The sequence below is a fragment of the Chelmon rostratus genome, chromosome 10, assembly GCF_017976325.1.
Source record: "Chelmon rostratus isolate fCheRos1 chromosome 10, fCheRos1.pri, whole genome shotgun sequence".
Taxonomy (NCBI): Eukaryota; Metazoa; Chordata; class Actinopteri; order Chaetodontiformes; family Chaetodontidae; genus Chelmon; species Chelmon rostratus.
In genome coordinates, this window is record NC_055667.1 from 13,072,729 (window position 1) to 13,098,053 (window position 25,325).

General features: G+C 41.9%; 1 protein-coding gene across 1 annotated transcript in view; it reads left to right on the top strand.

Moving 5' to 3' along the window:
- Positions 1–22,511, top strand: part of cacna1db (calcium channel, voltage-dependent, L type, alpha 1D subunit, b) — an 81,779-nt gene extending 59,268 nt beyond the window's left edge. Inside the window, exons 30-52 of the mRNA XM_041944874.1 lie at positions 276–434; positions 880–990; positions 1,368–1,445; positions 2,066–2,149; positions 4,972–5,013; positions 5,860–5,988; positions 6,937–7,002; positions 7,163–7,254; positions 7,364–7,523; positions 7,613–7,740; positions 7,972–8,068; positions 8,238–8,340; positions 9,649–9,750; positions 13,990–14,126; positions 14,870–14,986; positions 15,273–15,724; positions 17,618–17,644; positions 17,915–18,055; positions 18,347–18,504; positions 18,864–18,976; positions 19,884–20,018; positions 20,733–20,918; positions 21,432–22,511. Of these exons, the coding sequence (XP_041800808.1) occupies positions 276–434; positions 880–990; positions 1,368–1,445; positions 2,066–2,149; positions 4,972–5,013; positions 5,860–5,988; positions 6,937–7,002; positions 7,163–7,254; positions 7,364–7,523; positions 7,613–7,740; positions 7,972–8,068; positions 8,238–8,340; positions 9,649–9,750; positions 13,990–14,126; positions 14,870–14,986; positions 15,273–15,724; positions 17,618–17,644; positions 17,915–18,055; positions 18,347–18,504; positions 18,864–18,976; positions 19,884–20,018; positions 20,733–20,918; positions 21,432–21,737 (3,123 nt within the window). The 3' untranslated portion in view covers positions 21,738–22,511. The remainder of the gene's footprint in view (positions 1–275; positions 435–879; positions 991–1,367; positions 1,446–2,065; positions 2,150–4,971; positions 5,014–5,859; positions 5,989–6,936; positions 7,003–7,162; positions 7,255–7,363; positions 7,524–7,612; positions 7,741–7,971; positions 8,069–8,237; positions 8,341–9,648; positions 9,751–13,989; positions 14,127–14,869; positions 14,987–15,272; positions 15,725–17,617; positions 17,645–17,914; positions 18,056–18,346; positions 18,505–18,863; positions 18,977–19,883; positions 20,019–20,732; positions 20,919–21,431) is intronic.
- The last annotated feature ends 2,814 nt before the right edge of the window (positions 22,512–25,325 follow it).

Consider the following 25,325-nt stretch of genomic DNA (forward strand, 5'->3'; position numbering starts at 1 on the left):
TGAACATTTTAAATTTAGGGGGAAAATATGTGTTTTTATCAAATTAATAGATTAATAGACCTGCCTAATTAGTGATGCTGTAGTGTGACGTTGTAGAAATGGATATAATTAAAGCTGCTGTCCATTTGTACTCAACACCTCCTGAATCTTACTGCTGATTGGTGCACACGGTGCCACCATCTTTTACAGAAGAAGGCATGTTACACTTGCTCATGAGTCTGTTTGTCTGTTTCTTTATTTGCCACCACCTGCCCTCACCACCACCACCACCCCAGCGTCAGTGTGTGGAGTATGCTCTCAAAGCTCGTCCTCTGCGGCGCTACATCCCCAAAAATCCCTACCAGTACAAGTTCTGGTATGTGGTCAACTCGACTGGCTTCGAGTACGTCATGTTTGTCCTAATCATCCTCAACACTCTGTGTCTGGCCATTCAGGTAAGTGCTCTTCTTTCAGTCCTCCAGGTAAAAGTGACATTAAGTAGCCAGTGAATCTACCATCCTCACATTGACAATGATTAATGCAGAAGTCTGGGGATGTAAAAGGTGATAAGGTTTGAAGTGATCTAATTTACTGTCTTACATGTCTTGTATGAATGAAAAACACTTGCTACAACCAAAATATAACCACTAATAACTAATAATTACTAACTTTTTGCTCATAGTGTCTGATCTCCATGTAGTAAGCATAATTTTGTTTGTAATAACTTGCTGGTTTACTGCCTCTTTATGCTCCAAAAAGCAAAATGGGTAAAAATGAGTTACCCTGCCATAGTACAGTGTATGGCAACTACTGACGACAGAGCCACTTGAAACACATTTTATGCATTATTAATAAGTGTTTGATTCTTTCTAATCAGTCTGTCTGCCTGTCTCTCTCTAGCACCATGGTCAGTCTCATCTGTTTAACTATGCCATGGACATCCTCAACATGGTCTTCACCGGGGTTTTCACTGTGGAGATGATCCTCAAACTCATCGCCTTTAAACCCAGAGTAAGTCTCCTGTCCTCTCCTCTCCTCTCCTCTCCTCTCCTCTCCTCTCCTCTCCTCTCCTCTAATTGTATGCAAATATATGCCAAACTAACACCAGTTCCTTAAATCATCTTGTTTAGAGTTTTTCATTTTAGATCTCCCTTTATATTCCATCCGTAATAAAGTTCTTGTAGTTTTTGTTTGAAAACACTTCCCTTTTCCTGTTAAACCTGCCCTCACACAGCGGGCTCTCTTCGCCCGCTGGCTGTAACTTCCATTTTTTCCTCATCATCACCATTACTGCTCACCCTAACCTCTCTACCTTTTATACCTCCCTGCATCCCCCTCCTCTCCTGCCCTCCCCTCTCCTCCTGCTGGCTGTGCATGTTGCCACATAGGGCTATGTCGGGGACGCCTGGAATGTCTTCGATGCCCTGGTGGTGATCGGCAGTGTAGTCGACATCATACTCAGCCAGGTAGAAAGACGTCACTGTGTGCAACTCTGTCCTTCCCTCTTCCTGCTCTCCCACTGCTGCTGCCACTCTGTTTTTTTCCTGCCTCCACATCTTTCCTCTTTCCCGTCCTTCCTGGCTACATTTTGTGTTTAGCCAGTTTCTGTTTATGAAGCAAAGTCTGTTGAAACTGTGTAGGACTTATTAGCTGGTGAGCACCACAGACCAAATACATGCTGATGGGCTGGAGACATTTCCATCAGCTACCTGTTTCTACAACTAATCAGTGATAAATACCAGCATAAAGCCACTGCTCCAAACTCATTTAGATCTCGAGAAATTGTTCTTTCAGCTTGCCACTGCAGCAGTGAGAGAATGGAAGTTTAATGTCAGGCAGTTAATTTATAGTATATAATAACTACATTTCAAATGATTTTTTCTAAATCAAAAAATGTTGTTCTCTCACAGACTCAGTGGCAGGAAGGATTTGAATTTAAACCTCATTCTCTTATATCAAATCACAACTTTTTGATGTTCACCTCTTTCTATCTTTCATAATGCTCTTCTTCTTTTTTTACTTTTCTTTCTTGCTCTGTTGTCTCTCTCTCTTCTTTTCTGTGTGTCCTTGTTGCTTGTGCTCGCAGAACTATTTTGCTGATGCATGGAACACGTTTGATGCCTTAATTGTTGTGGGTAGCGTGGTTGACATTGCCATCACTGAGATCAATGTAAGTAGTCATTTATCAGACATACACCCCTGTCTTACTGTAATGCTCCCAGCCAGAGGGCCTTGCACAAGGGTTGCATTCAAGATCACAACGTTATTTATAATGTTTACATTAATGGTCTCCACAGCCCCAGCAACTAAAGCCACTCCGCAAAAAAACACAGTTTTATGATACTGTAAAATTCTTAAGACATTGCTTAAATTATTCCATTTGACACTATCTTTTAAATGCATATTTGAGTTTAACAGCTCTATGTTGAGAACCCTGATGCTCCTTTCCACATTGTTTAACTGAAAAGAAGAAAGGAAAAAGGGAAGAGAGACTTAAGGTGTTAATGGTGCTGTAATTTGTCACCCACCTGTGATGCAAACTAAAACTATAAGATGTGAACATGCACCGGATGTGCAGTTGATCTATTGATTTATTTTTAAAAACAAATAACATGTCTCATTGTGTCCTGTTTTTTTTTGTTAATTCCTTAATATATTATTGTCCTTCTAGCATTTTATAATTATTAGATAAAATAGTTTCAAAAAGCTTCTGAATTATTATTGGGAATTGTTGTTTTTGAATGCAGCTCAGTTGTCTTTTACAGATCTCAGATGTGATCATTTTGTGCCAAATTGCTTTTCTAGTAATTTTTTTTTTAATCTGCTGTGCCACTCTGTGTCCTGGTTTGCAGCTGCTGTTAACACTGACTACATGCTTGCTTCAGGCTTGTCCGTGTGAAGACTTTTGTCTGTCCTTTCAGTCTCTTGTTTTGAGTAAATAACACACTGTGCCCCATCATTGATCAAACTCTAGCATATATAGTATACAGTATACAGTATATAATGATATAATGTGCAAAATAAACGAGACCTGGATATTACCTGTGTGAGTTAGAGTGAAGGGTAAATATACCCTAAGAGCATGTCAGTGATTGCTGAATATGTGTTTTACATTTCTGCAACTTAAACAATGGCAGTTTAATTTTTTCTTTTTACATTTTTTAACGATAATGGCCATCTTCTTGTTTCTTCTTTTCCTTCAAGTATGATATTTTTTGCACACACCCAGTGTTTTCCTGCCTTTCGTCACACACTGTTAGCTTTTATACATGAAAAACAACTTAAAACTTCCTCAAGCTAGATAAACCATCACAATAAACGTGGTACCTTAGTTTCAGTCGTAAAGTCACTTTAATCTGCGTTTCATTGTTTTGAGTGTCTCCTTTAGTGTGCTCTGCTATATCAAGTTAGTTCTGCAGACGCTTTACGACTTACAACAACTGCATTCCAATTATACAGGAGCAAGAGCTTGATAGCATCCAAGGCGGAATGGTTGGCCCAGAGCTCCATGTTTGACTTTAGCTGAGAGGCAGGAAGGAGAACTTACCATCACTGTCTTGTTGATCAGCATTGCAGTTTAAAACTGGATGTGAGCAGCAACAGAGAGCCAGTGCAGTGAATGGAGGAGTGATGTGGGAAAACCTGGAAAGGCTGAAAGCTAGGCAGACAGCGTATTGTCCTGGCTCCTGCTGCAGTGTTTGCAGACTTTGTCATCCACAGTCACTTCCACGTTCCTCACTGTCCAAGCTGACATCACCATGCTGTTGTCAATGGTGATGGACAGGTCTCAGTGTAGGGCATCCTTTCCCCTGGAAGAACACAAGCTCAGTCTTGTCAGGTTGGGCCTTGGGTGATGCCCTGATGTTCACTCCGAGATGTCAGCCAGGCAAGGAGTAATGCGTGCCAGATTGGGGCAATGACAAGAATAGCTGGGTGTCATCAACATAGCAGTGGTGGGAGAAGCCATGCTATTGTATGGGAGGGCCCAGGATGGAGCCCTGTGGACCTCTTATTGTGGCTAGTCTAGGAGTATGAAGACAGAGGAGAAGGAGTTCACTGTAGCAGCATGGAGCTTCTGTCACTGAAAGCAGGACCAGTTGAAAGGCCTGGAAGGTTCTTCTGTAAGAGCTAAGCAGGCAGTTGGTTAAAAACAGTACAAAGATTTATGTAAAAACTTTCTAGTTACATTTTTTTTATTGGGAATGTCAGTGTTAGCCAGGACACCAGTTCATTTAAATCAGGCTCGATATTGAAAGCTCATGTTATATATTTAGAGTGGATGGAAAACACTTAAAGTCCCCCTCCAGTCAAAACAGTGTTTTTCTTCTTGTTCCGACAGTTGACTTTTTGAGCTTCACTTTGTGGAATGATGTATGTGCTGACACTAGAAGCATGTTTTGACTTTGATTGCTGAAAATTGTTTTCTGCAAAAGCCATGTCAAAGACACATTTGACATTTTTTATTTTTGACTTAATAAATATGTGGAGGACATCTTTAAGTGTTGAAAATATTTTATTGCATCCAACATGAATTGCAGAACCATTAGGTTGAGTGTAAGATGTGTATTTTAGAAAATTGTATGGAGACAGTAGTAATGACATTTTTCTTTAAGAAGGTGTATTAGTGTTTTGTCTATTTTGTCAGTGTTAACAGTTTAATGTGTAGTATTTTGATAAAGACCACATTTTCCTTCAGCACTAAATGCTTGCATCTCATGTCTGGTGTTACTGCTGAGACTGTGGCAAAGCTTTTGCATGACAGGCTTTCCTCTTTCTGATAGTGGTCTTGTTGTTTGTGGTATAATTGAAATGCTTTGTTGCTGTTGTTTTGAAGCGTAGGTGAACTGAGCATTTTTTTGTGTAATAACATGTTCAAATCATCAGTCAAAAGTAATGATATGTGATGTTTGCAGCAGCATTGACTCTTGAACGCTTTGGTGCTGTACAGCTGGTTTGTGTAACTGGGATTAACCTTAGGCTTTTGGTTTCAAGTCGGCAGCCATTCCTGTCGTCAAGGTCATAGTGGAGCCGGGGGTAAGAAGACGCCCCTTCTTTTTTTATTAAAGCCCCCCACCCTTCTGTGATCATCCAAAACTCAAAGCATCAAGGTCTTTTTGTTGTCACTCTCTGTCGCTCACTTACTGATGAAAACATTGAGATGCTTCTGGCCTCGCTTATTCAGTGAACTGTGATTGTTTGTGACTGAAGCCTCAATGTTTGTCCAAGTCTTGTTTTGAATCCACATTTGTTGCATTTTGGCTCCAGTTTCATGGTTCGGCTGACTTTTTATGTTGAGACCTTGTCCTGTCTGGGTGCATGGCATGACACGGAGGAACAGAGAACACTGTATGGTGTTTTTGTCTTATTTCTTCATTTCAACATAGCTTGCCCAAGTGTTTGCAAGCAGATCGTATCGTCAATGCACATTTTTGAATTTACATTTCTTGTCAAAGGTCTTGTGTGACTGTGACTGTGCAAAAAGTCAATTACAGTTTGTCTTCTGGTTTGTCGATCTTTGGACTGCAGATTCTGTCTGTTGCCTGTTTTGAATCAGTCATCAGTCGGAGTTAAATGTGCTGTGTGTGTCAGTCCTCCAGGTCTGTTCATGGCATGGTGTTTAAAACACGGCTGCACTGCATGCACTTTGATTGTTGACATTGCAAAGCCGCAAACAGATCACAAATGGGAAGATTTCTTCAGTTTTCATCCATTTTTCATTGCTTGTTAGCTAAGATGACTCATACATGATGACTGAAAGAATGAAAGTATGATAGCGTGCATGAATGAATGAGTGGTACAGAACTTTATCACCATCTGTGTTTGGATGTCACATCCTCTGTTTTTTCATCCACTAATCACTGTCCATGCCCTCCACATCAGAATACGGAGGACAGTGCTCGCATCTCAATCACCTTCTTCCGCCTGTTCAGAGTGATGCGATTGGTCAAACTGCTGAGCAGGGGGGAGGGCATCAGGACTCTGCTGTGGACCTTCATCAAGTCCTTCCAGGTGGGACCTCAACATATGCAGCCATTGAACACCCTTCTTGAATCTGGAGTATTATAAACCAATGAGATAATGAATTAAAGCTGGCCTGTAGATTTAAGGTGGGAGGTCTAACCTTCTGAAAGTCGTTGCTGGCTAACTGCAATTCATGTGTAGCATTTTGTAAGATGTAAGTTCTCACATTTTCACAAGTGTACGATCAATTACAACTCTTGTTTGCACAGCACAATAAATAAGACTTAAGACAAAGTTCAGTTTGACAAGATACATCCATGAGTCTGAAGGCTTACACGACACCAAAACACTGCACAGCTGTTTCTAATCCTCTGGTGCAGCATTTCAAAAGTGTGTAAAGAATCATTCATGTAACAAGTTATTGTTCTTCAATTATGAGCATGCATGTATTTCATGGGCCAACACAGTGTTTTGCCGCATGCTTTTGCAGGCAGGTTCATTCCTAATGCGTCAGCATTCCAACTGTTCAAGTTGTGTGGATTCATTGAGCTAGAGCGCACAGACCTCCGCCAAGGCCAACAGTCTGTCATATGCTAATCTACAAGCGCAAATCTCACAATCAATATTATTGCATGAAGCATCAACTTCCATCATTTTTCCTTAATATCTCCAGTGGAGTTTATTGCAGACAGTTCACATTTGGATTGAGTAAGAAGAGTACAGTAATCTGCATGGTATGTGTGTATTTGTGTGTCCATCAGCACACTTTAGTTTGAGTAGAAAGCGTTGTTACAGTTGTGGCGATGTTACAACTGTACCGGCTCTCCCACTGACGCCGAGTGCTCCATAACAACATGTGTCGACCACCCCAGAGGATGACTGGTACCCCTGACTGTGGATGAACGTGATTTGATTTGCTACAAAACATTGAACATGTAATGGGTTCTACCCTGGCTCATGCTACACAACTCCACTTTTCTCTTTTCCCCCACCCAGGCTCTTCCCTATGTTGCACTTCTGATAGCCATGCTGTTTTTCATCTATGCTGTAATTGGAATGCAGGTAATATTTTCTATATCCTTGAAAATCAAAACCAGAATTTGAAAGGAACCATCTGTCATTTAACACCTAATGCTGTAATCAGCGTTTCATATCTCTCTCATCCAGAATGTGAGAGCAGGCTCGCTGCTTCTTTGCGTGACGCTTCTTTGTCTGCTTGTAGGTGTTTGGGAAAATAGCCATGGTGGACGGAACACAGATCAACCGCAACAACAACTTTCAAACCTTTCCTCAAGCCGTCCTGATGCTCTTCAGGTGTTTTTGTAGCTTCAGTAGTCGGTTACAAGCCGTGTGACGTCATCATACAAATGAATACGTGTGAAAAAATCCCTGCTCCTTTGTTAATGTTGTTTCTTGTTCTCAGGTGTGCCACAGGTGAGGCCTGGCAGGAGATCATGCTGGCCTGTCTGCCGGGGAAGCTGTGCGATTCGGAGTCGGACTACAACCCCGGAGAGGAGAGAACCTGCGGCAGCGGCTTCGCCATTATCTACTTCATCAGCTTCTATATGCTCTGTGCTTTCCTGGTAATCTCCAGACATTTCACTGCGTTCTGTGCACGTAATGTTTGAAAATGTCCTGAAATTCCAGAAAATGTTGAATGTCCTTGTTTCAGATCATCAACCTGTTTGTAGCTGTCATCATGGATAACTTTGACTATCTGACTCGTGATTGGTCCATTCTTGGGCCTCATCACCTGGATGAGTTTAAAAGGATCTGGTCTGAATACGACCCTGAAGCAAAGTAAGTACTCAGGAAGCCTTTAGGAAGTTTTCCTGTCATGTATCAGTATACTGTATACTGCTGCTAATAAATATTTGTGTCCATATGGGATAATGTTATAGTGATTATTTCATCACAGCCATAGTACCCTAGATGGCTTCTGAAGTGCACTAACTGATTATCCTTACCCAGACTGTGCTGGGTGGTATGATATGATGCCTTTTATTTGATTGTATGGTATGTCGTCATCAGGGGCAGGATAAAGCACCTTGATGTGGTGACTCTGCTGAGGAGGATCCAGCCTCCGCTGGGCTTTGGCAAGCTCTGCCCTCACAGAGTGGCCTGTAAGGTGGGTTTTCACAACTCGACAACACTCTTACACCCGTACGGAAATAGAGAAAGGCATGACCACTGCTGTGGTGAATGTTGAGGGAATACCCATTTGCACGTCTTTGATATATAAATTCCTAGCTTTCACTCTGCATCCTTGTTAATCGGCCCTTTGTATTGTGTTGCAGCGTCTGGTGGCGATGAACATGCCCCTGAACAGCGATGGGACCGTCATGTTTAATGCCACCTTGTTTGCTCTGGTCCGCACCGCTCTCAAGATTAAGACTGAGGGTGGGTCTGCACCTTCAAGCCACCAGGGATCTGCAGAATTTGTGGTTATGTTCTTCTGGATTGTTGCTATTTGCTAGAGCTTTGCGGAGCTGTGCGCTACCTAAAAAAGAGAGATGTTACTTTTAGGTCCACAAGGTAAGAAGATGGAGCACAAGTGAGTAACTGACCCAGCGTGTCCTGTTGTGTGTGCTGGAGCTTCCAGGCACAAAAGCTACTTGAGGTGACAGCGCAGAGAAACCACAGCAGAGATCAACGTGTTTGTTTTTGGTCAAGTGGTCAAGTCATGAACAGAGAGGCTTTAGCATATTAGCAAGCAAACTCTATACCATATTGAATACCAATGTTTGTTCATTGATATTTACTGATATGTTGATTAATCCTTTTGTTTGATATATTGAGGATGAGATCACTTAGTTTTATATTTACATCGTTATCTACAGATTACATTTTGCTGTCTTGCATGAGCAGCACGTTAGCAGAGCAGCAGCTTCAGTCCACCATCTGTGTGCACAGGATGCATTCAGGCACAGCACTGAATATAGGTCACTTGGGTTTTGGCAGTGCTCAGAACCCCAACACACATATTCACCCTGGTTACACGTGTGAAACGGAAGAAAATAGACTTGAAGTATATTTTTTCAGGTTGAGTGAAGCACGAGCCGTTACACGGCCTGTGTAAACAGTTGTATTGATTGTTGTATTGATTGATATGTTTTTAATTACTGCCACCACACTACTTTTTATTCTTTTCTATTATTATTATTTTATTTTATTATCTTTCTTATTATCTTGTTTCTAACACGGGAGTTGCAATGCAAATTTTGTTGACATGCTCAATGACAATCTTAATAGTCTTAATGCTTTGACATTATAGTAGAGTAGACTCTTTGTGAAGCCTATATGCTAATTCAGCATTTTGCCACAAGAGGGAGATAGATGTTCAGTACGTAGTTCTTTCTCAGTGTCCACTGCAGGGCCAGCGGGGCTCCTAACATTTCATGTATGCATTATTCAGACTGTCACAACGGCATGATTCATTCAGATCACTTACTTTTATGCTCAATTTCCTGTTCATGAGAGTGAGGGCATTCTGTGCTTAATCCAATTTTATTCAATTCATTAAAAGTTTTGTATATTCAGTAGAACTATGAAAGTCAAGATTTGTGTTGTAATCTTTGTTTCTCTGTGAGAAAGAGAGGTAGAATTAATACTTTCAACCGGGTGCGCAGAATACACCAGTATATCCTTGATTTCTGTGTGCTTTAACCAGCGTAACCTTACAGTTCCACCTTTTCTGCCATTTCCAAGGTAACCTCGAGCAAGCCAATGAGGAGCTCAGAGCTGTGATCAAGAAGATCTGGAAGAGGACGAGCATGAAGCTGCTGGACCAAGTGGTTCCCCCTGCAGGCGGTCAGTGGTCATTGCATATATATATATATATATATATATATATATATACACACACACACACATGTGGGCGACACTATGCCCACACAGTTATCGTCATTTGCATTCACAGTACAAAAAGTAAACCTCCCTGTGTTCCTCTCTTCCTCTGCACTGTTCTTTACGCTCTGCTGATTTGAATACACGCTGCTTCTCATTTGTGTTTTCCCAAGAATGAATAATGGAAACCTCGCATGAATATTTGAATGGCCACAGCTACCGCCAGATTCAAATGGTCTTATGTATGTAATGTAACGTTCATTTACATCTGTTAGTCACGCCGCAAACAGTTTCGATGTTCGTGTATTAATAGAAAGAGCAAGGATGGACATGCATTTCAATGCAAATATATTGTTCCATTAATTTGAATTTAAAAAGGAAGTCTGTGACATTTACTTACGTTTCCTTCGCTGACTTGTGATCACGTTATGTTCTTTTTTTTTGCCACTATACAGCAAACGTCAACAAGGCATCAAGTCACACTTCATTCCAATTAATGGAAATGAAACAGGGCTGTTCATTCATTCTTTCTTCCATGCAGAAAAAGACGATATGAACATGTTGAGTTAAAGCCAGAATTCCACTTCTGACAAGTTTTCACAGCAGAGAAAATATATCAAAACACCCAGAGGAATCCTCTGACCTCCTCCTGCAGTATAATCCTCTTCTCTTCTGTCCCTCCATATGCTCAGCGTCTTCCATCCAAACAGTCATCTTTTCACAGACATGCAGTTTAATACGCTGCTCTCAAAGCGCTGAAGCTCAGATAAAAGTGTTCAGCATATTTTGTGCGTCTTAATGTTTGGGACACACTGAGAGCACAGATGGGCAGCACAGAAGTGGATTATGCTGCCAGATAGGCTCTTTTCACAGCAGACAGTCTGACTTGTCGTGGTAGGAAAAGCACATGTGTGCCTCCAACAACAGTGACAATACCAGGACCCTGAAACTGAAGCAGCTAAATGGAGTTTGCATCATTACACGTCATTTCTTTTATCATTTACACCCTTTCCTATTGTTTTCCCTTCTCTAGAAATTTCACTTTGACACTCCTTTATGATGAGTAACTGGGTCACCATACCACTCCATTGAAGCATGACTCCAACAGTTGCCCACTACTAAAAAGCTATTTAGCAACTTTTTAAAGCCACCTTTCATTGTACACACTGATGTTTAATACACAAATGCTAGATTTCTGGAGGTGTATCACTTTAAGATGCAGGTGTTGAGGGTTAATCCGTCTGAGGCATTCAGCATCCTGTTTTTGTTTGAGGTGAACTTTCAAAGTACTTTCTGTTGAGTTCACAGAAGCCCTCCTTATCGCTGTCAGCCTGTCGCAGTTGAGCTGCCGTCTCAATCCCACACTCATTAATATCACGAATCTCGCGATCTCGGGTTCTATATTCTCTCTTCCTCTAACTCTGCCTCTGTTTCATATAAATCAGATAAAGACGCTCAAAAAAAAAAGCTAAAAGCTTGAATTAAATGCTGATGTTTCTTGTGTGGTGTGTGCTTGCTGTGTTTTGCTGCTGATACAGGTGAAGCTGACATGGTCGTGGTCTCACAGAAACCCACTGGCCGTTAGTTGTGAGAGCTTTCATGTAGTTTCTCTTGAGTTTCTAAAATTTCGACATGCACATGATGCATAAGGTGAACTGTGCACTTCCTTTATGAACCACTTCATTTGAATGCATGTTACCAATGGCCAAGTTAAATGTGTATTGAAATGAAGGTCAAGCCAGTAATTGCATATAAATATGAAGTAATTCAAGGCTGCTCTGACGTTATTGCCAACTGTTAAGAACAGCTGCAGATGAATATACTTTTTTAAGGTCTGCAGACAATGATGAGTAGCTTTTAAATAACTAACTAATCTTTTGTCCACATGCAGTCACGTCAGCATGTATCATCATAGTTGCATAAGCTACAGTCATTTCCCTTAATACATCCAGAACTGTGTTTGCTAAATCTTAAGCACACTGCTTGATAAGTTTAAAAAGAAATCATGACATCTTTTCCTGCAGCATCAGCCAAGCATGACGATTACGTGTTTATTCTGTTGCCCTGTGACTCTTTATGCCTGTAAAACTGCAGGTAGTTGCAGAGTCATTTGTGGTAGTTGTTGTGGATTATGTTTTCACTTTACATAAAGAATTATAATTAGAAGTTGTTAATGACATGGTTTTGCCTAATTCTAGGTATGAATGTACGTTCACTTGCATGTACATGCAGTTTCCTCTAGTTGTGTCCATGCAGTTTTCCCACCATCCCTCTTTGCTCACAGTGCTTCAGCTCCGTTGTGCTTTAGAACTTGTCCAGCTTAATTCAACTGCATGTCTCTGTCTGTGTGCATTAGTTTGCTAACCCCTCTTCTCGTTTTTATTTTCCTCATCTTTTCTGCCAAGCCCTTCTCTTCCACAGCTTTGATTAGAGCGCTCGGTCAGCCGCTGGCCTTCTCCTCTTCTCTTTCTGCCGTCCTGAGCTCTCTGGGGCAGTTCTGTTTTAGTCTGGTGGCATGAAACTACTGATACCTCTTTCTTAAAAATGTGACCCGGCTCTGCTCAGAAAGAGAACCTGCTGTCACCTGTGGGCCCAAAATATACGGTACATCGATCTGCCCGTTCCAGGTTGATGCATTATAAAGAAAAATAAAACCTCAGTATCTTATCGTTTTCTTTTATGTGACAGTCTGTCAGCATGAGGCAAATCTCTTGCTTCAAGACATATCAGATCATTCAGAGACTCTGTAAGATATCAGATGCTCTTTGCATGTTATGCAGTTGATGATTTAGACCAAAAAAAAACATTTTACGACCTTGAATATGCTTTTTGGTCACAGGTTTTCTCTCTGAACAGAGCCTTTCATAGTAGGCTGTGTCAGGTGATGTAGCGAAACTTATCAGCTGCTTTAAAATGGATGATCTACAGATCAGGCTCATCTGCCCATTTTCTTTACTGTTGGACGGAAAGATTCTTACATCTTAAAGCAGCCATCTCAATTTCCTACGAACTGTGATTCAGCCTCCTTTTTTCTTTAGTCTGTCTCCCCTGTATGCTTCAGCAACCACTTAGTGTATCTGGGTGAATCAGACCCACGCTTGGTTAGCTTCCCTGCATGGCAGATAGCGTATGTGCAGCCACGGCTTCCTCTCTGACTAAATGCAGTTCGTTTGTTCTCCTTCATGAGGAGAGCTGCAGATGTCACCTTCGCTGCTTCTCCAAAGTCTTCACTCCGCTGCCTTCTTGCATGAGCCTCTCGCTACAGATCACACTGTTTTTGTGGGATGTACCAAGATACAAAAATCCCCTGTTTGTCTTTCTCTGGCCTCTCTGGTGGATGTTAAATGTAGTGAAGTCTGCAGTCACCACATGACGTAGCACTGCTATGCGTGGCAGTAACTGATGAGGCTGCTTTAAATTAACAGTAAATATGGCTTTGTTTCCTGAATGTTCAAACCATCATCAACATCATAAATTATTGTTATAAGAACTTGTGACCAACATTTGGTACATTAGGGTGATCAAGAGGATTCATATGTACTCCTCAGCTGCATGAGCAGTTGTGTGCGTGTGTGTGTGTGTGTGTGTGTGTGTGTGTGTGTGTGTGTTGTCAGAAAGGATGCAAGATGGGAGTTGCAGGCATAGATGTTATCTGTTACTGTTACTACCTGTTGCACACTTTTGTGTATGTGTGTCTGAACCCACTTCACACCACTGATATTTAAACGGTGCCAAGAATAACAGTGAGATACACATCTTACAGATCTGATGACCCAGTGGTGTGTGTGCTTGTCTGTTGAAGGGGCATTTCCTGGCCTGGACAGTTACTATAATGCTCAAACACCGAAGATTTATGGCATTTTGCAAACACCTTATGGCTTGATATTATTTTAATCTGGATTGTAACAAGTATTTTGTTTCATTATTAAGATATTGTCTTCTCAAACAACCTCCTGCAGTGGTGGTGCTTCATCATTGTGATGCCTTACTGTTACTGGATTTTTGAGCATTTGACTTTTCAGTTGTCCTAATTGCTGAGATAGTAGTGGGGCGAGATCTCGAGATAGAGAGAGTAAAGAGATGAGTGCAGAGGGATTTTATTCTTTGAAATGTGATGGATGCATACAGAGTGTCTGTGTTGAGCTGTTTGGGTATTCTGGTGTTGATCTGGGAGGCTTTGGTGTGTCTGGTCTGTTCACTCAGATGACGAGGTAACAGTGGGGAAGTTCTATGCCACCTTCCTGATACAGGACTACTTCAGGAAGTTCAAGAGGCGCAAAGAGCAAGGTCTTGTGGGAAGGCGGTCATGGGAGAGGCTGAATACCACCATGGCTCTACAGGTGAGTTCGTGGGAAGACAAGCAAGTTGATTCGCTCCACCAGTCATCGAATCAGTCACTGAATGACACTAATCTTCCTTCCGATAACTTCAGCACTCACATCAACTCTGTCTCTGGAAACCAAAAATGAAGTCACAAATGTTGGTTTAATCATAGATTCACTCACGTCTAGATCTACACATTGACACAAAGTCTTCTTTATGTACACTGACTATGAGACAATTAATGTGCGGACAAGGGTTAGAAAAACTTTGATACAGTAGGTTGGAAAACTGTCTGGATTTTAGTCTTTTCTCAGGTGTTGCTAAAACAAACCACTGCAGCATCTTCATCTTTCCGGTTCTGTTATTAGAGATTTAACAAAGACACCACAGCAAACTGGGGTCATGCACCGACGCCCGTGTGTCTCTGAGATTCCCACCTCCGCCACAGCACAATGAGGGTGAACAGAATTTCTTTTGTGGTGCTCACAAGAAAATGTTTTTTTTTCCATTTTAGATGACGTGATCCTGATTGTTTTGCTTTTATGCGTCACTGAGCTGAAAATCTCCAGCAGATTTGAGATGTTAGCAGCATTTATAAATCACTTGTTTTGTCAGTGAAGCAGTAACAGTCAGGGCATGTTCACACCTGAGAAAAAAATTATTTATGTGTTTTCTTTCAACCAGACAGAGATGTAATTGTAGATAAAAAAAAAAAAAAAGCCTGTGACGGCTGGTAGGTTTGGTGTTGCTCTCTTTGCAGGCCGGCCTGCGCACGCTGCATGACATTGGACCAGAGATCCGTCGAGCCATATCATGTGACCTGCAGCAGGAGGGGCTAGTAGATGCTAATGGAGAGGAAGAAGAGGAAATCTACAGGGTAAACAGATTTTAAACATATAAAACTGCTCTGCTTAGAATAATAATTTGTGTCTGATGTGTCACATCATGTGTTAAAATTACACATTGTCCCTCAGTGAAAAATCTTGAATGTTTGAATACAGCAAGCATAGACCTTATTTTGTTTGTATACTTGCTTTTTGGATGTTTTTCGTTATTGAAGGGACAATTTTCCTAGTCAGTTGAAACTAGTTTTTTATTTTGAATTTAAAAGAATTAAAAGCAATTTGTCCTGGTCCTCATTGGTCTCTGGTTTCTCTCTGCAGCGCAATGGCGGCCTTTTTGGGAACCATGTTAACCATGTCAGTGCTGATCAGCAAGGCTACTCCCACCCGACCACTGTCACCCAACGACCGCTACAGATCCTGCCCTTCTCCTGCAGTGCCTCAAATGAACCCACCCAAACAGGCAGGAGAGCCAGCGACGACGACAGAGGAGGGGAGACAGAGATGAACTCTTCACCCATCCAGTATAATCATTATCACACTCCTCACCCGTATAATTATCCTCACTGTATTTCCACTGGCTATCAATCGCCAATACCCTCCAATGCCAACCTCAACAATGCCAACGTGCCCTCACTTCTCTCCATGACTAATGGAAGGCAGCAGAAGTGTTTGTTAAGGCGAGACCGTCCGTCGTCCACCAAAAATGGATCATCAGTGTCCCCATACAGCAAAGGAGTCCACGACAAGCCCCGGAAGTCACACTCCACAAGGTCAGTGAATTGAGAACTGAAAGTGATCTGCTTCTCACTGTTGAGGCGCCTGTTGTCACATGGTGCTAGCAGCTCCAAAGCAGCAGCAAAGCACTCAAATTCTCCTTAAAATTGAAGTTTAGGCTTCTTAGCTATGAGATCGCTCACTACAAGACTTGCCTGCATAACACTGTCTCTGTCAGAATGTCAGAATTTTGAAAGCTGCTTGTTAAAAACTGTCTGGATTTTAGTCTTTTCTCAGGTGTTGCTAAAACAAACCACTGCAGCATCTTCATCTTTCCGGTTCTGTTATTAGAGATTTAACAAAGACACCACAGCAAACTGGGGTCATGCACCGACGCCCGTGTGTCTCTGAGATTCCCACCTCCGCCACAGCACAATGAGGGTGAACAGAATTTCTTTTGTGGTGCTCACAAGAAAATGTTTTTTTTTTCCATTTTAGATGACGTGATCCTGATTGTTTTGCTTTTATGCGTCACTGAGCTGAAAATCTCCAGCAGATTTGAGATGTTAGCAGCATTTATAAATCACTTGTTTTGTCAGTGAAGCAGTAACAGTCAGGGCATGTTCACACCTGAGAAAAAAATTATTTATGTGTTTTCTTTCAACCAGACAGAGATGTAATTGTAGATAAAAAAAAAAAAAAGCCTGTGACGGCTGGTAGGTTTGGTGTTGCTCTCTTTGCAGGCCGGCTTGCGCACGCTGCATGACATTGGACCAGAGATCCGTCGAGCCATATCATGTGACCTGCAGCAGGAGGGGCTAGTAGATGCTAATGGAGAGGAAGAAGAGGAAATCTACAAAGCACTCAAATTCTCCTTAAAATTGAAGTTTAGGCTTCTTAGCTATGAGATCGCTCACTACAAGACTTGCCTGCATAACACTGTCTCTGTCAGAATGTCAGAATTTTGAAAGCTGCTTGTTGGGCCTCCAAACCCCACTAAAGAGCGTTAACTTCATCCAAGCGCAGTCGTTCTTGCAGCTCATCCAGTTTATCACGCTTGTAGCTGTAATGAAGCCTGAGATCAGTCTTTTTTTACTGTGAGCACGACCCCAAAAACGAACTCAGGCACACTGACTTGCCTTTTACTTCAACAAAAAATAATAATATATACATAAAATATTATATGAGGGCTGCAACCAATGATTATTTTAATGAATCATTCAATGTACAGATTTTATTCTCAAGTATTCTTCTGGTCAATAAAATTTCAGTGAACAGTGATTAATACCTGCCAAAGTTTCGCTGAGCACAGTGTGACTTCTTTTGCCAGTCCAAAGCCCAAAGGTTCAACTTACTATCATTGAAGACAAAGAAAACCAGCATAGTCACAGTTCAAAACATGGAAACTGAGAATTGTTTGTTTTAACTGACAAAATAGTTGTCAATTCATTTTCTTTCAATCAAGTAATGAGCTCAGATCTATGCCAGAATGTGAGTATCTGAAAATATTCCAAGTGATATTGTGATATTGATGAGTCAGCCTGACTGGACAGCTTATCCAACCGTTTGTCAGACCATCCCCTGAAACTTTCAGCAGATGAAGTGAAAAAATGAAAAAAAGAGCATGTGAGATGAACCACCCTGAAACTAGCCGTGCGAACGTGCAGAGGGTGCGCCACCTGACTCGACTTGGTGCTTGTCTAACCCTGATTGCAAAAGCCCACATAGGTATCATTTCCTGTTCTAAATAGCTTTATCATTTATCAGATTACAGCTAGCAATGCTTCAACTTCCCAAGAGAAATTCCCAAGTGGTGATGAATGTATGATCTTTTTTGTAAGCATTTTAATGTGTGTCTTCCTGTCTTTTGTCATTGCATGCAACCTCTCCTCCCCCGTCCTTCCCCTGCTCTCCTGTTGCACATAACCCTGTCTGTCCGATCGGAGCAGGACACGCTACTATGAGGCCTACATTAGGTATGTGCGTGAGGTTACGACTTAATGGAGCTCCATTTCACGATATGCTGTTTTTGGTGGCAGACGTTCAGAAAACATGCTGTGAAACCTTCTTACTTGCAATGAAAAAGGGACAGTTTGTGCAAGCACATGTGACAGTGAGTGAGCACTGTGGGGAAATCAGTCTGCATAAAACCTCCAACTAACAGTGAATGAAAATCATTCTCCTTTGTGTATAATTGTCAACTTTGCTCCGATCGATGTCTGATATCTTTGACGCTTTGATGCCAGGTCAGAAAGCGGCGGTGGACTCTACCCCACCATTCGCCGAGAGGAGCCAGGGGGCGGGGACAGCGATGACGAGCGAGGCTCGGGAGAGTACTACAGCGGGGAGGAGTTTCAGGAAGACGACATCATGCTCACAAGGGACAGGTACTGTGGCGGTAACGGAACTGTCAGCTTAACTGACGCTTTGGTGGGCGTGGCCACGAGCACCACATGTGGACTCCTGCCATGTTTGTATCTCATTAATATCACCTTATTCGAGTATTTTCTCTCTGAGTTGCAGCTACATTTATCTCACTTGGTGCATCACCAGCAACATGCTCACCAGTAACAATATAATGTGTTTGTTTGAATCTTTTTACAATACTGAAAAGAATTCCTCTGGCTCGTAAAAAAGGTTTTGTAAGCATGTAAACTTTTTATCTTTGTGCTTCACAGATTGTCCAACAAGGACCAGCATGACGCAGAGGGAGACTTTGACCTCGAGGTTTCCAGGGGCGACCACCAGCCCGATGGTTACTATGATGATGACCAACAGCCGATCTACCAAGATGGCAGGCGGTCGCCCAGGAGATGGTTTTTACCCTCACCTCAAGGTGACTGTTTGATTATTTTCTGATTTTTTGTTGAATTATTCAGACATGATTGAAATTCCCTGATGCTCAGATTTGATGTGTGACAGCTTTATAGGTCAGTCACATGAAATCACTTCTGAAGTTGGATGTTTCATGACTTTTGCCTCACTTATAAAGATTCATTGCTCATATCGATAAACTGGGCTGATCCATTCGATACTGAACTAACCACTTTGTGTTAATTGTGTCATTTAGATTAGGCATCACTGTATTCTGCGTTATGCTATAATGGTGCATAAAAGCAGCTTTTCCTCTGGTTGATCTGGCTCTGGCTATTTATTGATCTGTGATCATTTGGGCTTCTTTTCGTGTTCTCTCAGCCTCCAACAGGCCAACATTCAGTTTTGAGTGTCTTCGCAGAAGAAGCAGTCAGGATGAGGCTCCTCTCTCTCCATCCTGCACGGCTCTTCCACTACACCTGGTGCAGCAACAGGTACACACTGTTATGCCCTGGTCTAGGGGAACCTTTGACAAAACATGATGTGGTGCTCCCCCAGTCTTCCCACTCCAAGAAAGCCAGCAACAACAAGCCAAGTTCAAAATAGGAGCGGTTTTATTTGCGTTAGAGGGAGAAATAACAAACAAAAACACTCTAGATAGCCCTAACTTACCTAACCAAAAGAAAAGGGTAAATAAATGACGACAGATAAACCGACCTTCTATTAATGAGAAAACAGAACACAAAAATCAAAAAGGCTTCTCCCTCCTACTACTGCTCACCTTTATTACTTGAAGAGTTTAACAGAATTTGACATTCACCATGATTTCCACTGAACACGCTACAACAGGATTTTATGATGCTGCTAAGCACTACTATGATGGCCTGGTGTTTCCTGGTGGTGGAAAGGCTGGTGAGGAGGAAGAGTGCAGCCCGCTGGCTGTTCAAATAGGTCAGGGATCCGCCCCTTGACCAATCAGGCGAGGCAATCAAACCACACAAGGGACACACCTGCTCCTTGTTCACTCATTCATTAGGAAACATACACACACACACACACACACACATACACACACACACACACACACACACACACACACACACACACACACACACACCTAGGAGAGAGCGGAAACTGCAACAAACAGACAAAACTAAAACATGACTCCCAGGGTCATAACAACACACACACACACACACACACACACACACACACACACACACACCTCTTCCCCTTATGAATATTGTGATAAATGAATGTACAGTATTCTCGCAAAATGCAGTTGTTACAATTGTAGGAGTTGCACCTGTAAGAGACCTGTTTTTGTCCCTCTCCGTACCCCAACATGTCGACCTCGATTGATTCTTCACCGTCGTCATGACCTGTGAACCCTGACATCAGGTGATGGCGGTGGCCGGTCTCGACGGCAGCAGAATTCACCACCTGTCTCCTGCGCGTTCGCTTCGCTCCTGGGCCACGCCTCCTGCCTCACCCATCACCCGCGACTGCTCACCCTGCTACACACCACTCATACAGGTCTGGCGTGTGATAAACTGTGTGATAAAAGACTACATTTTAAGATAAGCCACAGGGCGTCTAGCATTACACCAAGGTTGGGCAAATACTGTCTTGGACATGAAAGTAAATGTTCTTGCCCAAGTCTAAAGGTTGTTCACAACAGTGCTGGTGAAATGTGAATAAAATGCAAAATGTTGTTATTGAGCTTCACAGGTTTAATAGATAAAAACACTCTCTAAACAGCGGTAACTTTTCTTTCTGCTATAAAAGAAAATAACTTCAAATAGCAGACTGACATGTCATTCGAGGTGGTCCATGAAAGCAACATGCACATAAAGCAACACATCCAGCAGCTTCTCAGCTCTCTGCTGTGGCAAGTGCAACAGTTTAGTATGGCCCTCTAAGGATGTTATAAAAATGGCCCTTGAAGGGAAAAAGTTTCCCCAGCCCTGCTTTAGTGCTGCCATCAAAAGACCTACACCCGTATTTGAGTCGTTGAGTTGAAAAAATGTTTGAGAAAAGGAGAAAATGTGTAAGTGCTTTTCTGAACCACATCACACCGTCGACTTACTATTCCATCCATCATTTCTACTCGATTACTGTTGATGCTGGTTCCTTTGATGGCTGAAATCAATCGACCAATCTGATGCCGGTGCTTTATAAAATGAGCATCTCCGTCAGTGTCTTGTGACAAAACGTGCAATTTAAACGTGTGTGTGTTTGTCTGCACAGGTGGACTGGCGCAGTTCCGGCAGCGTCGGCAGCATCCCCGCAGCAGTGAAGAGGAGTTCGTGGTATACGGACGTCCAGGACGGCCCTCCCAGCCGCAGTCTCTCTCCGTCACGTCTGCAGTTACCTGCAGAGCGCTGCTCACACTTCCTGCAGAAGAGAGGCAGCGCCGACAGTCTGGTGGAGGCTGTGAGTAACAAACAAAAAAAAATAAAAAATAGGACTAAATCTGAAAAAATGTCATTGATATGTCTGTGGAGATAAAAAAAGAAGATATAAATGAGTCATTCTCTCAATTTGTAGATTTCTCTGTGAATTAGAGGAAGAAATATATGAATGACCAGTGCCCAGTTAGCGACAACCAAAGTTTATTTGAACATTTCTTAGCTTTGATGTGCAACTAAAAACTCCAAAGTATTAACTTCATAATGGTATCAAACAAGCTAATGTTAGCATCTGTGAAGCTGAAACTCAATCTCCTGTCACCTGATCAACACATTTTCAGTTCTACAGAACTTACGGAGAAATAAAAGTGTTTCTGCATTTTCTTGGGACCCCCATGAAAACCCCTCAAAGTCCCAGGCCCCAGTGAGAGAACCACCTCATGCTCTCATAACTCGGATTGCCGCAAATGTTCCTGAGACCACCAGAATCTGACATTTGGGTGAATTCAGATGTGAATTTTACTCTTGTTGTTTTCAGGTGTTGATCTCCGAGGGTCTGGGCAAATACGCCAGGGACCCCAAGTTTGTGTCAGCGACCAAACACGAAATCGCAGACGCCTGCGAGCTGACCATCGATGAGATGGACAGCGCTGCCAGTAACCTGCTGAACGGCAGTATGGACAACGGCAACACTGGGGGAACGGGGAACGTCAGCTCGGACCCGCATGCCGCCACGCATCTCAGAGACCACAGTATCCGTGACTACAGTGACGAGGAGCCGTACGTGGCTGTCAGATGCGAGGAGGACCTAACAGACGAGATGATATGCATCACGTCGCTATAGCAGCGGCTCACACTGGATTATTTAGGTTTTTTCAATTAAATTTCACTACTGTTCCACAGTGAGGGGATGTCTCTGATCTAGAGCGTCCTGCAATAGACAGAACATGTAAAACATGGATGGATAAGAGAACAAAGTGCCTTGTTTTCTCTTTCTGTGCAGTGGAGAATGGAAGCAGATGGATTTATGGACGAGCTGAGCTACATTCAGCAAATACTAAAACCAGAGGGAATTAATTAGCATGCCAGCCCACCTGCCATTTAGAAGGAATTCAGGATACTTCCCAGAGGTTGTTTTCTATTTTCTTTACTGCTAACTGTGGTGTGATAGAGCAGAATAACCCGGCAGCCTCACAAAGTCAGCCCACAGCTTGTGATGTTTGTTTTTACAACGACATCCACTGAGGATCAAGTCCAGCTGCTGAAAGCCAGACAGAGGGGTTGGCATGCAGTAATGGCAATGTGGTAACATTTACATTAGGTACTTGGTTTTTCATGTTTTTTTTTATCGTTTTTGGCTCTGTAGTGCAGCACATTGGATTTGAAAACAACTTTGACGGCTTTGCTTTGAGGGCGTCCACACTGGGTGAACAGTGTTGGCATTGTGAGCCTGCCATTGTTCTGGTGCACTGTCCCCTTTAAAAAAGGCCATAACTCCAACACTGCTCACTCAACATGAAGAGCCAATAAAACAGAACATGTGTCTGTTGAAATCACTTGCAGAAACTAATTTTATGAGCAATTCGACATTTCCCAAACATCCACCGGCAAACACCAGTAACAGACCAGCAAGTCGAGCAATCTGTTGGAGTCATGGAGAGGGTCACATTGATCTGGTCTCAAGGAGTAAAGCCAGCTTTGCAAAAAAAAAAAAAAAGCTGCTGCAAAATGTCTTTGGACATCCAGTGATTCCAGGATTTACATGAGTTTCATTTCACGTATCCATAATGTGTAATTTTAACCTTTAATGATCCTGATAACAGGCAGTTTTGATCTGCCGCTGATTCTTTACATGTTGGCCTCGGTGACTCAAATAACACAAAACAATCTGATAAAAGCGTGACCATCAGGCTGATCCAAAGCTATCACAGCCGCCAGGTATGATTCTGAGTGGGTGATGAGTGATGAGGGGGTGTCAGGGTTACACGTTGCTTGTCTCAGTACTTGACTTGAAAAGGAAATCACATATCAGTGGAAAAAAAAAAGAAGACTTTGTCCTCAGGCATATCCTTCTGTTTCACGTGCACGCTGATGTGACACAGAGAAACATACTGTATGTCCTTCACCCTTTACGCCAACAATGGACACACTAAGTCGACAGTAATTTTACTAAGCTGATTAAACACCCTGAAAGTAAAGGCAAATTTCGGATAATTGGAGATGATTTCTATAGCGATCCTCATCAAAGCCCCTTTAAAGCTGTGAGCAGAGACAATTTCATTGTTACAAACTCGCTCAGAATATGCAATGATTCACTTTGCTCAGACCTGCTTTAGGCTATGTTAACATGACGTTCTGAAGACGAACTACCTGAGTGTTCACACTGAGAAATTATAACAAAGAAATGTTTTTATTTCTCTATGACACATATGTTGTGGCACATTAGTCTTACCTGTGTGGGTTGTGAAACTGCTACATGAGACTATTAATATAAATTGCTCATCTGTAACAAAAGATGACAAGAAAACGCAGACGACCCAGGGGTTCAACAACAACAACAGCATCATCTGTCTGACATCAGTCATGTTCGGCTCAGTGTTTCACTGCCTGCTCAGCAAAGCTTTGCTTTCAGGTCATTAAAGTTCAGTGAGTCATTTGATATGTTTTTCATCTGCTGAGCTGTAATGAAATTAAGTGGAATTTCTCTCAGGCTTGTTTTTTAGTAAGAGGCCGATGATCAGAAACACAAAGGTCCGACCCATATTTGCTGTTTGTCACCGTCTACATATTGAATATTTAAAACGCCACCACAGAAAGGGAAAATATATTTTTCTGAATTCCCTGACCATTTATAAATTCAGTATATTGCTGTTGGGTGTATATAATGTGTTTTTGGAATGAAGTGATTGATGTTAGCTGTTGCCTTTTATGTGTAGGGTTTCTTTTTGTTCCAGCACCGGTTTGAGATGTCCAGAGCAGCTGCTGTCTGTGGAGGGAGAATCACAACCTGCTTGTGGGTAAAAACACTGAAGAGAAGCAACATCTACTCCACCACTAACCAGTGTTTGTCTATCACTGCCAACTGTAATAATGTCTTCAGGTCAGCATCTACGAACCAACACCGACTCATCTCGATCTTGTTTTTCTTTTTGTCCTCAATCTAAATACTGTCTCTAGGCGACATGTTTGTTCTGTGCAATCAAAGGGCTCCTCCAGACACAAAACCAAAACAAGGGATCATTAAGTGCATTTACACGCACATCAATATTCAATTATTATTCCAGATGCATCGATGTCTCTCCGTTTTTATGTTGTTGTTGAGGGGTGCACCATTTAGTATGCACAACAATCACAAAAGGTTGATGCCAACACAGAAAGGACAGTTTGCGATTTGTTTTTTTTCTTGCAGATAAAACAGATATAAACATTAATTGAACCTACAGCAGGATATGAGCTGGTATCTGGAATATGTACTGTAAATGCACTCGTTCCTCCTCCTCTCCTGAACATACATATATATATATACAGGTGTTAATGGCCAATACAGCTGAAAAATACAACTTATGCATTTTCTAATTGCATGAAAATTGTGTTAAAGACTTTTAATAAATGTTATTATTACCTCTGTAACTATCCGGGTGTGTTGGTTAACCTGTCAGGGAAGCTGTTCCAAAACTGCATCTGCACAAAATGGAGGAAAAAAAAAAAAAAAAAAGATATTTAAAGTAGTAATAATATAATATAAAAAAATTCTCTGCAGTATCTCTGATTAATCTCATTGGCTGTTCTGAGTTATGATTGGTTAATGGTGGTCTGAGACTCACGCCTCCAAAAACTAGGACAGGAAAGTCATGAAAGTGTTTGATCTGGAATGTGTAACAACAAAAATTCAAAAATAATTAAAAATCACAGTTACCACTTTAAAAATCTCTTCATTTTGTGTAAATACAGCCAGAGATTCAGTTTTACTGTTTTGGATTCTGTTCTTTTACAAATATTTTAGAGTAATTAAGAGCACTTCAAAAGCCATATTCCACAAATGCTGTAAGCAGTGATTTGTATATTTGCTGCACCTCCATCTGAAACACATTTCTGAGCAGGCGAGCAGCCTGTAAAGCTCCCCGAGCAGTGCGGGGCCGCAGCAGCTTGTACAGTCAGACTCTCTGGTTGTTGCGGGGATCAAACCCGTGATGGTTTCTCTGAACACCAGACCCTCCTGCTCAAGAGTAAGCCATGTTGACATTTACACATTGATGACAGGAAGAAACAGATACCAAGATCACGCCAGATAAAAACACATTTTTTTTAAATGAGAAATGAATTAGTCATCCGGTGTTACCTTTGATTGGCCAACACTGCATGACTTCATACAGTCTAGGGAGTGCTTGTGGCTTTCAAAATATGAGAAGGTAGAAACAGTCAATAACAATAA